This window comes from Teleopsis dalmanni, chromosome 1 (assembly GCF_002237135.1).
Source record: "Teleopsis dalmanni isolate 2A chromosome 1, ASM223713v2, whole genome shotgun sequence".
Taxonomy (NCBI): Eukaryota; Metazoa; Arthropoda; class Insecta; order Diptera; family Diopsidae; genus Teleopsis; species Teleopsis dalmanni.
The window spans coordinates 219,162,313-219,174,568 of NC_051846.1; the positions used below are offsets into that span (position 1 = coordinate 219,162,313).

The 12,256-nt window shown below is 35.4% G+C and overlaps 2 protein-coding genes across 2 annotated transcripts; both read right to left on the reverse strand.

Moving 5' to 3' along the window:
* Positions 1 to 1,519: 1,519 nt before the first annotated feature.
* LOC119667362 lies at positions 1,520 to 2,269 on the reverse strand. Its single transcript, XM_038076651.1, has one exon. It carries the CDS (start codon positions 2,267 to 2,269, stop codon positions 1,520 to 1,522), a length of 750 nt encoding a protein of 249 aa, XP_037932579.1.
* Positions 2,270 to 10,490: 8,221 nt separating this feature from the next.
* On the reverse strand, positions 10,491 to 12,197 carry LOC119667363. The gene has a single exon (XM_038076653.1). It carries the CDS (start codon positions 12,195 to 12,197, stop codon positions 10,491 to 10,493), a length of 1,707 nt encoding a protein of 568 aa, XP_037932581.1.
* Between the last annotated feature and the right edge of the window lie 59 nt (positions 12,198 to 12,256).

A 12,256-nucleotide genomic window follows, 5' to 3' on the forward strand; every position in this document is an offset into this window, starting at 1 on the left:
TGTAATCTTTGGCGGACTCATGTCCGATTTTGCCTGCCTTGGGTATAAAGACTACTTTAACCTGTCTCCAACTAAGTGGTACATAACTGTATTTAAGACATGCTTTGTAAATTTCCCCTAACCATAAAACCACTAAGTCTTGTAGTTTTTGTAACATAATAGGGAAAATACCGTCCAAACCTGGCGATTTATAGAGACAGAAACTGTTAATTGAATACCTAATTTTTTCCGCTGTGACTATTGTTTCAGCCATCTGTGATGGTGTGCTTGCCAGGGTGATTGAACCGTTTTCTCTAGCATCATCGTCACAGTTTGGAAAATGAGTATCTAATAGTAGTCTTAGTGTCTCAGCAGAGGTTTCAGTCCATGTGCCGTCCTCTTTCTTAAGATAAGAAGGATTTGCACTTTCCTTGGATAGAACCTTGCTGAGCCTAGCAGAGGATGAGGTTGATTCAATTGACTTACAAAATTCCTTCCAGCCATTACTTTTGGCCTCCCTGATAGCTTTCTTGTAAGTTTTAAGACAGTCCCTATATTCATGCCAACTATTGTCCTTATAGCTTTCGTTAAACTGTTTTCGTGTTTTCTGCCTGAGATCACTTAATTCTGAATTCCACCAAGGTGGAAAAGATTTTTTGCTTCTACTTATTGGACAAGATTTCTTGTAAGCTATATTAAAAGCTGCCTCAAGATTATATATCCTCTCGTCTAACTTACTAGTAGAGTCTATCTTGATTTGTCTTACTTTATTAAGTTCCACCTTAGTTACCCTTGTAAAAATATCCCATTTTATCTTCTTCGGGTTTCTAAAGGGGATGGTATGATTTGGTTTGATGTTTAAGTTGAAGAGAATCCAACTATGATCTGAAAAGGATTTCTTGTCAGATACCTTCCAATTACTAACTACAATATCTAGATTTTCGGATAGGAGTGTTATATCTAGCACTTCTTCCCATCCATCAAACCCTTGTGAACTGGGGAAGGTGAAAGTAGGTGTTTTACCTCTATTACAAATTAAAAGATTTGAATTGTTAATAAAATCAAACAGGTACTCACCCCTGTCATTGGTTTCCGAACTGCCCCAAAGCGTATGCCGCGCATTGGCGTCACATCCAATTAACGTGGGAATATCTTTTGATGTACTTCTGTTTACTAGCGCGACTACCTCTTCCGGAGGAGCATCTCTGTCATGTGCCATGTAGGCAGAAGCCACAATAAAATTTTATCCACCTGGCATTTCGATCCTTACTACTGTTAGATCATTATCGCTATACTGTGGACATAAAGAGGATTAATACATTTTTTAACTAATATACATGATCTTGGCTTACCATTGTTCCTAATATACAAATTGTTATAATTTTTCAGCATTAGCCCCATGACGTCCTTACCTCTGACCCATGGCTCTTGCACGATGCTGACATCGACATCCTCCTCGATGAGAAAGATGGCGAGATTGTTCGAGGCGATTTTCGAATGCTGAAGGTTGATTTGTGCTACTTTCAGCATTCGGGCAGGCTTATGAAGTTTCTGCAGCTTCTTCCTGAAGCTTCATGCCATCAAGCAATTTGTTAGCATCCTCTAACTCGTTGCCATCATCATCATTGCCTGTTGGGCGGAATATTTTTGTTTTCGTGTGCCCTACGCCAAACCTCAGCTTACAGTCCATTTCTTCCAGTAGCTTCACGGATTCCTCGTTTATCGCCAGAAGAAGCGTCATATTGTTCTTTTGTGTGCCCTCGTCCTTGATGACTACCCAGTCATTTATTGGCACGTTTTGGTTCTGCCTTTGTAGCAGCTGGAGTACTTTCTCGTGCTTCATCTTCATAATTGGCAGCCAAATGCGGGCCCTTGGTCTTCTAGGGATATCGTTGGCTGGGACAAGCTTTATCCTTAAACCTTCCCATGCATCACTTACCTTAGCAATGCGGTTGCCAAGAAATACTTTGGATAGCTGGTCATCACATTTGAAGACCCTGCAACCACGAACCACTTCTGATGAATCAAAGCCTGGTGTGGGGACGTCTAGATTTGTTAAAAGGTGTTCCATCACCATTTCCGCCAGCTTGGGCTCAATCTCACCCCATTTTTCCAGCATCTTTTTTCCATTGCCAGTAATATCATCAATGAGCGCCACCTGTAGCTCATCCCTTGCTACTTCGTTATATGCCCTTTTCGCAGTCGTTGACGGTTTACTAGTAGAAATTGTTCTCGCTACCTTGCTTTTTGAAGTATGGGCCGTCTCGTCCTGAAACCGATCCCTCTTCATTGCCTTTGCGGGTTTTGATAGGATGGCCTGGTATTCCCTGTACTAATCGACCACCTTCTGGTATCGTACTTTGTCTGTACGGTCAAACGTCTGTTCTTTACCTTCAGCTTCATTTTTAGCAATCTTGCCAAGAATTAACATAGCCTTCTGGTACCTTTGACGTCTGATCTTTGCCTCAGACTTTTTTGATTTTTCAGCAGGCGCACTATGGCTGGCGCGCTTGTCTGCCGATTTTTCTGTTATATGCGAAGTAGGCGCAGTCTGGCTGCTACTGCCTACATTGGTAAGTATGGCGGTTTCGACTCGCTCGTTTTCTTGACTTGATGCCAGGAGATCGTGTTCGGAACTGGTACCTAGTTCCTTGTTAGTTTTTTTTTTGTTAATTTTTTTAAAAGAGTCCATAAATGTTCCCACGAGTGTAGGGGAAAGGGAGGTCGTCCGAAGCATAGCCCCCTTTACTCCGGAAAGGCTGAATTGAAACCGGAGGTCGCCAGGTATCCGGAGTCCACCGTTCTAAGACACACTTACGTAGTGCCATTCATCCTTGGGCACGGTCGTTTATACACCCAGGGTTACGGGTTTTATCGAGTTTTCCTCTCTAGATCCGCCATAATATGTGGCTCTGCACCACGTATGGACGGTCTTGGTTCATCATAAACCCTGGTCCCCAGACACCTAGTGGACCTACACACTTCCAATCATTCTAAAAGACAGAAAAACATACATGCATACATAAAGAGACAAAGACACACATACATGCACATAAACTACAGGACAACACAACTGCTGGTAGTTCTTTGTTGTACCCACAAGCCAGACCGACAACAAGTCTCCTGACCATTGCATAGACAGTGAGCAGGAGACCAATAGTCAGCAAACTTGCCTGTAGCTAAGCCCCTACACCAAGTCAAGGTGCCTACCACGTAGGTGAAGGCCATACTCAAGAAATTCCTTTAGTCCCAATCCTTTCTATTCTTTTGTATCGCCACTATCAGACGTTGGTTATTTGTGAAAAAAAAACATACATATATTAGTGTTTAGTTTTCAGTATTACTTCTAATATCAATTCAATGCATATATTTACTAGAATTACGTTTATTAACTACTGGAACTTTAAAACTTTTTAGGTATATGGAGGAACGTGCCTTGACTGGTGGTAATACTTCGCGAAAACCATCAACTAACTCAGCGAAACATAAACCTAATGTCGGTTATCGTTTAGGAAAACGAAAAGCATTATTCGAAAAACGCAAACGTATTAGTGATTACGCTCTAGTAATGGGCATGTTTGGTATAGTTGTGATGGTCATTGAAAACGAATTAAGTAGTGCTGGAGTTTACACAAAAGTAAGTAACTACTTACTTTTCTCTACACATTTTTTACTTTATTATTCTTCTTTTTTTATAGGCATCATTTTATTCTACTGCGTTAAAAACTCTTATAACAGTTTCAACTGTTATTCTTCTAGGTTTAATTGTAGCATACCATGCTCTGGAAGTGCAGGTGAGAGTACGTGCTATATTTTATTTTAAAGTTCAGATATTGCAATTTTGAAACTGAAGTATTATGACCACTTGGTGTTGTAACTATTCTATTAGTGATATGTTGTATGTAATCACACATATAAAATCAATTTCAAGTATTTATGTCATATACAATCGTACATTACATGCAGCGCTCGCACTTTGAATATGTTATATGTATTTTTAATTTAATCAAAATTTAAAGTATTTAAAATTTGCTTGTAGAACAAATTTGATGCATGAACCCATTAGAACTCGAAAAACATTGGAGTTCCATTTCAGAATTGAACTATATTACAAAAAAATTATATATTTAGGTTTATCCATTTTATGGTTTTAAATGTAAACCTAATTTTAAATTCTAATTCATAACCTAACTCTTATGATTAAAATTTCATGCAAATACATATTTCAATATACAAATTTCTTGGACATTGACATTATATATGAAGTACAACGCCATTCTAATGTTTTTTACGGGAAACCTTACTTTTCGGTGACGGTATAGAGTTTAAAACAATAAAATTTGCATTTTAATTTGTATGTCATATCAATTTTTACTCAATTTTTGTCCAAAATTAGTTGTTAGACTTACTATAATACCTTATGATCAAAAAAGAACGAGAAGTTAAAAAAACGCCCACAATATTAATTTTTAATAATTTTCTTATTATCGCCTTCAAAGTACTCTCCTTCTGCGGCAATACATGCATGCCAACGCTTGATCCAATTTTCACCATTCGGTCTATTGTTGTCAAATTCATAGACGCCTCTTTACCAGTTATGATGTTCGATGAATGTGGGGTCACTATCTGCGTTGGAAATCATCTCTTTGAGCACATCACAACGACGCTTTTTTTGAATGAAATTCAGCTAAAAATCGCCACACGAAAATTTTTCAGCTTCTTTGTATAGACGCCAAACAAAAACTAATCGTACGATATATGTTAAACTTTGACAGTATGTGTATAATAGTGTTGCCAGCGTGAAAATAAGAAAAATTTACCGATTGGATAAGCGCGACAATTCAGAAAAAGAACGATTACAAGGTACATATAGTATTTATACAGTGCTTATGGAAGAAAAAGTTATTTAAACAAATCCAAATAAATGCACCAAAAAATTATATTTCTTTTACTGCAACAAAAAAACTAAAAGCATCTCACAAGTAGAAAATGTTAGGCAGGCGGAAAAACTTTTACTTAGAAAGAAAAACTAGAAAAGAGAAGCATTAAGCAGTATCACAAATCAGCTGTATATAAAAACTGGTCAAAATTCCATAGGTATTATTGATAATTCCAATATAAAGATAAAATATAAAGAAATTAAAAATAAAATGCTTAACCACAGAAAAATTTTAAACTTCTCTGATGCCAATAACAAAAGCTATGCACCTATCAGTTAAAAAGTAACAAAGGTTTAAGTGTTGTAATGAAAGGTATAGAACATTTTTTACCGGAATCTGATATAAAAGCAGCCTTGGCAGAAGCCGAATTTGAAGCAGAATCCATCTTTAATATTAAAAATAAAAACAAAACACCTCAACCAATATCTAAAGTAGAACTTAAGCCAAACGTAAAAATACTCGCTAAAGGAGAAGTACATCCAATTTACAATCTTCGTTATCTTTTACATCGAAGAATAACAGTAGAAGAACCTTTCAAAAGAAAAAATCCAATACAATGCACTAACTGTCAAAAATTTCGCCATTCTCGAAGCTATTGCATCTTGCCCAGTGTATGTGCAAATTATAGGGGTTGTACTGAATTTGTTGCAGTTAAGCAGAGAACTCTTTCCAAAAATCAATTAAGTACTGTGCAACCCAAAAATTACTTCCAAGAACATATAAGCAATCATATATCTCAAATAATAACAATAACATCTCAAAGCAAAATTTAACAAATGTATTAAGAGAAAATGTTTATCTTAACAATTGGCGAAACCGGCAGTAGGTAATTCAGAAGAAATGCTCTCAGTGATCCAAAGTCATAATATTTTTATGTGTAGTAATGCAAACCATGATGCAAGAGCTTATAAAAAATCAAAGTGTTCATTAAAAACTGAGCAACTCCATTAGGATATGTCACTGGAATGCAAACGGTGTAAACAACCAGTGTTCAAGCATGAACACGTATTATTAATTATTATAGTTTATTATTACTTTAAATCTGTTATCGTTCAAATTCTCAGAATTATAAACTTAGAAAAAATACGGGAAAAAATACCCTAAACTAAAACAGAAAACATTGTAACATAGGCACCGTATCTAATTATTATATATATATATATATATATATATAAAATATATTTGTTAAGACAATAGATGGAAAAATCCCAAGTGCCGGAACTTTCGTTCTATTTTGAATCTTTTTTGCAACAACAATGAAATATAATTAAGAATAATACAGTCCACTAAAATTAGCGATATCAGACAACATATTATTTTAACCTTGTTAGTAAAATTAATTAAGTTAGTTTTAAGGTAATTTTGTATAAATAGAGAGCAATGTTCTGAAAAAAATCAATAATTTCAAATTATTCAAACCCTGTACTTGATTGTTAATGGTACATTTTGGTCCTTGGAGCCACAAAGTAATATATAGTGCGGTACCAAAAATATATACTTAAATAATATAATATAGTGAAAAAAGCGCGAACCGGGGATTGAACATCGGTGCCACAAATATTTAAATAAATGCATAACAGGTGCTACAAAATAAAACGAGAATAATGGATCCGTCGAAGACATTGGCTCTGCTAAAAAAGTAAAGAGTATATGACGAAGTAAAAAATATCAAAAAGAATAGGAGCAAACGAGAATTGCGTACGTTTATAATAAAAGAACGTATAGATAAAGTGCAAGGATTATGGGATCAATTTAAAGAACAATGAGAAATTATTCTTAACGGAAAATAAGGAAGAAAAATATTTTGAAGAGGACTTTTACACTACAGTGCATCAAAAAGTGATTCAGACGACAACAATGCTCAATGAAATGGTTGAAAGCAAAGATAGAAACGCTGAATCTATTGAGAGCAAAGATGTAGGTGCGAGAATAGCAGAAACTCAAATTGAGAAAAATAAAATTAGTAACCTACTAGAACAATACAACAATAACATCGCTAGATTAAGACAGTTGTTAGAAAATTTTGCCCATTATGATACTGTTACACGATTGGAACAACTTAACGGAATCTGAAAAAAGAATAACGAAGTATAACGAAGTGGACATTATGAATGATTATAATGAGATTGAATGCAAATACGATAGGGCATTTGAGGAATTAGCCAATGGAAAATTATATGAGTGGAACAACGTTAAACTTCACTGCATAAGAATTGCAACGGTGACATTGAGGAATGGTCATCTTTTCATCATCTGTACAAAAGGCTCATCCATGAAGACGGAAAAATTTCGAATGTTGAAAAAATGTATTGACTCAAAACATTTGTAAAATGAAAGGATGTTATTTACAATATTGGTCGATAAGTCGCTCGATCAACCATTTGTATGTAGTTGAGCGTCGTTGATTCAGCGTCAAGTTTGAAAAAATTGGTTGGCACATAAATAGAATGTATCCAGGGGCTGAAGTCAATGGGTATAAAAACGAATGAAGTAGATCCAATAATACCAAAGATTATAATCAGGAAATTAGAAAAGGAAGGATTACGGCTACATGAACAAAAAATAAAATAGACGAAGGAAAATCAAAAAAAGGACAGTTTCTGGAGCAGCAATACCAAGTAGCGGAAGCAATTAAATCTAAGAAACAAATTAATAATGCAAGACCTTTTCAAAAAGCAACAGCAACAACCATAACAACGAATGGTAATAAAAACAGGCAACTGGCGATGAGAGTTTCTGAAGCTGCGAGCTAAGGAAAAAAATACATGGGTAAAAAATACATGGGATGCTAAAACTTGTCGCAAATTACAAAAACATGCTAATGTCAAATTTGTGGTAAATGGCACAATACTCTTTTGCACATTAATTCATAACAAAATAATAATATTATATATCAACATTAATAACGAATACGAATGAATAACGAATAAAAAGTCTTCAAGGTGAGATGATTTTGTTAATGGCACTAATTGACCAAGGGTCACAAACTACAGCTGTATCAGAAGAAGCGGCACATATATTGAGTTTTTCAAGGAGAAAGGTAAAAATGGAGGTTTTAGCGGCTATATGTTGTCTCCATGCCAATCGTCTATGTAAATAAATACCAAGATAGGTAACGCTTTGGGATGCTAACATTATTGAGAGTAACGGGTGGACAAGTATCTTTTCTAAGTGTAAAGGTTATATGTGTACTTTTTACACATATATTTCGCATTTAGGTGAATGCGCCAGTTGGTTAGCTAGTTTTGGATGTCCTTGAGATGAGTCTGTAGTTTCTCGAAAGCGGTGGACGAATTTTTATGATCGCTGAGAAGAGCAGTATCATCTGCAACTGTAGATATTGTAAGTTTTTGACTAGTCGACAAATCCGATGTAAATATAAAGTATAAGACTGGTCCAAGTATAAGACTGGCCCTGCTGGACTTCAGCATTCACATTAAACTAGAGCTAGAGAAATAGAGCTGAGCAGTATTTTCACCAAATTGGTGAATAGAAATAATGTCATTTCCTTCAATGGGAGAAGCTTTGTTAACAATAATTTTTCAAATAGCTTAAAAAAGGTTGACAGTAAACTACTTGATCTGTAAGAAGTCACATCCCTGCCAGGTTTTGGGATCATTGTGATTTGAGACGTTTTCCAAGCGAAAGGAAAATATTCGACTCTAAACATCGCATTGCATAGAAAAGAAAACATTCTTATAGCAATATCCGGAAGATGGGACACCATTTCATTGGTTATAAGATCATGATAGTTGAAGCTGGTCAATAATTTTCTTGACATCATTTTTTTGGATTCGGAACACTTTCCGCATTCCTAATGCTGCCATTAATTTCTAAATGAACCATAGGTGAGTTTGGTGTAAAAACCGATTGCAGGTGTTCAGCAAAAGCTGGAGCTGTTTCTTCCTTACTCTTTGACTATTTTCCATTTCTCAGCCTAGGGGTGGTTCAGTTTCTTTTGGGTCTTTTAACTGCTTAGTGACTATCCATAATGATAGTTTATCTTTTCCAGAAGGGGAGGGGTATTCCGTGAATTTCTGTATATTTTCGTCCAGTTCTTTATCTGAAGTATCTGAAGAGCTTAGCTACTTGATTAAACATTTGTTTGCGGTTGGAGATCTAGTTCGTTGCCATTCTCTTCGTATACTGCATTTTTCTTTTAAAAGATTTTCAATTAGAGTGGACGGAGTCATGCATGTTGGGTTTTTGCACTGGTGGGGGGAAATAATATATGATTGGTGAGACATTGATTTAAAATTGTTTCGTCTTTTATACAAATTAAAACGTAACAATAATTGCAAGATGTACAAATTAAATTAATTTATTATTTAATTCGTACAAATTGCTTACTAAGCAATCTATGCGAGCGCTTAACTTATGACCTAATTCATAATTTTTTGTTGATTCGTCAACCAAGAAATTAAGCAACAGGTGTGAGCGATTAACTAATGACCTAGTTCTTAATTTTTTGTTGATTCGTCAACATTATGCCGGCTCTGCGTTGGTATTATGAGTTGGTCTAGATTTGTTAGCCTCAGCAGGTTGTTGTTTATGTGCAAGACCAAGCGACATCGTAAGTGGACGGTGATGTATGATTATTGGCTGATGTTGATGGTATTCTCGGTTTAATGTAACACATGTAATATAATACTCCAACGAATATGATTATTATTATAGCTGTAGCCCCGATGACCCATTTCTTCCAATATTGATGAGTCATTATTGTTTTCCAAGATATTTCGTTGACTTGGTCCATGTTGTCTTGAGCATCCCTTGCGGAGTACAAAAGCATAGTTGATAAATCTTGCACCAATGGGATAACGGTTTCATTTGTAATTTTATGCATTCTACTGTCAGGTATTGAAATGTTTTGCATGCTGATTGGTTTAATGTGGTGTGTGATTGATTGAAATTCTTTCATCATTCTTCCTTCCAGTGGAATAGTCTTAGAATGTATTACACAATCTGGAGAGATATGAATGATTCCCGTATAATTCAGAACTACTTCTTCACGTTCAATATGACAAATTACATGAATTGTCGTTAAATTTTGTGTAATGAATATCCAAGCATTGGGCGTCCAAAGTTTTTTCCAAACTGGTTGTATAACTTGAAATCTTTTTGACGGACAGTTATCGAATGTTAATTTATTATACAATTGCTTAATTACACAATTGAAACTCTCGTCAATGTTGTAAAATATTGTTGGATGAAGAAACCTAATACCATTATTCAGCTTGGTTGCAGTCTCCATTTGGCTGATAGTAACGTCAAAATATTTTTTACTGCTATAATTGATGCCAAATGTGGATGTTAACAATTCGATTTCTTGATATATATTATCATTAATTCTTTCTGGAATCGTGTTGAATCTAATGATTTCATATTCTTCTATATCGCTGATTGTGAAATAACCATAAATTATAACGTTGTGTCCATCTTTTCATGGTTATTTTCTGAACTGCAGGTAATCTCAATTTAAATTCTTCCCATTGTGCCTGTAGATTGGGTGGGATCTCTGTATCCCAACTAATTCCTAGCATCCACAATTTTTGTATCATAATTTTTGCTTTAATGGTTACAGGTGACAACCAACCAAATGGATCGAATAGTTATAGCATCACTTAGAATTGCTCTTTTTGTGCATTTTGAGCTGAATGACGTGGTATTTATTTTAAATTCAAATTGATCCAATTTAGGACACCATTTTATTCCTAAAATTTTAATCGCTTGGTCGTTGTTAAATTGCATCTCTAACCCTGGTTCAATGTCTTTTATCTGGATATTCGTCAACATTTCCGGTTCGTTTGATGCCCATTTTCTTAAGTTAAAACCTCCCTTTCGCAATAATTGGATTAATTCTTCTTGTACTTGTTTACACTCTTTAATCGTATTAGCGCCTCCCAAACAATCGTCTACATAAAATTTTTCGTTTAAGGTTTCACTTGCCAAAGGATAATTAATTCTCTCGTCTTCTGCTAGCTTAAACAACGTCTTGATGGCAAGATATGGTGCTGATGCAGTACCATATGTAATCGTGTTCAATTTGTATTCTTTTATTGGTTTTTTCTGATCGTTTCTCCATAAAATTCGTTGAAGATCTCTATCATCATGATGAATCAGTATTTGCCGATACATTTTTTCAATGTCAGCCGTAAAAACTATTTTAAACATTCTCAACTGCAATAATAGAATGAATAAATCCTTTTGTAATGTAGGACCTGTCATCATAATACTGTTCAGTGATTGTCCTGATGTCGTTTTTGCGGACGCATCAAACACCACTCGAAGTTTTGTTGTCGTGCTGTCTTCTTTAATAACTGCATGATGCGGCAAATAATATACCTTTGTCTTTGGTTTCTCATTAACTTCCTTCATGTGACCAAGCTTGATATACTCTTGCATAAAGTTCACATACTCTTGCTTTAGTGCTGGATTCTTCTTAAATCGTTCTTCCAATGAAAAGAACCGTTTTAATGCCATCTTTCTGGATTCACCTAACGTTTCTCGATCATTTTTCAGTGGTAACCTAACGATGTATCGTCCTGTTTTATCGCGGGTGCAAGTTGAATCATAATGTCGCTCACAACCCCTTTCTTCTACTGTTCTTAAGTCTGCATTTGGAATTTCCTCTAATTCCCAAAACCGTTTTAAATACTCGTCGCTGTTTTCGCAAGCCATGGAGCATAACATTATTTTGTTTGTAATTGTACGCTCTACATCTAAAGGTCCTGATAATATCCATCCAAATAATGTGTTTTGAGCCATTGGAGAGTTGTCTGGCCCTTTAATTAATCCTTCTTTAAACACTTCTGGTAACACGTCCGACCCGATTAACAATTGTATTTCCTTTGGTTCAGCATACCAAGGATTTGCTAACTGCAATCCATCAATATGCGACCATTTTCCTGGCGTGAATTCTGCATTTGGCATTTTTGATGTGATTTTTGGTAACACTATTGCTTCGATATGACAGCTCTTATTTTCATCATGTATAGATTGAATTTCTAATAAGCATTTGGCTATAACGCTTGTTGTTTGTCCATTGATACCTTTTACATGAGTTTGATAATTGGTCAATGGTGCTCTGATTGATCTTGCTAATTGTTCTGTTATTATACAAGATTGTGATCCTTGATCAAGAAGCGCTCGTATCGGATTAACTTGTTTTTTAGTCCTTATAATTACCTTTGCTGTTGCTAGTAAAACAGTTTTTTCCTTTTGGATGTTGTATGACGCTGCCACTTCGGTCTCTGTGGTGTTCTTCAATGTTGGCATCCTCTGTTTACTTATGTTATTTGTGAATGTTGGTTTGCCCTTAACTTGTTCATGAATAA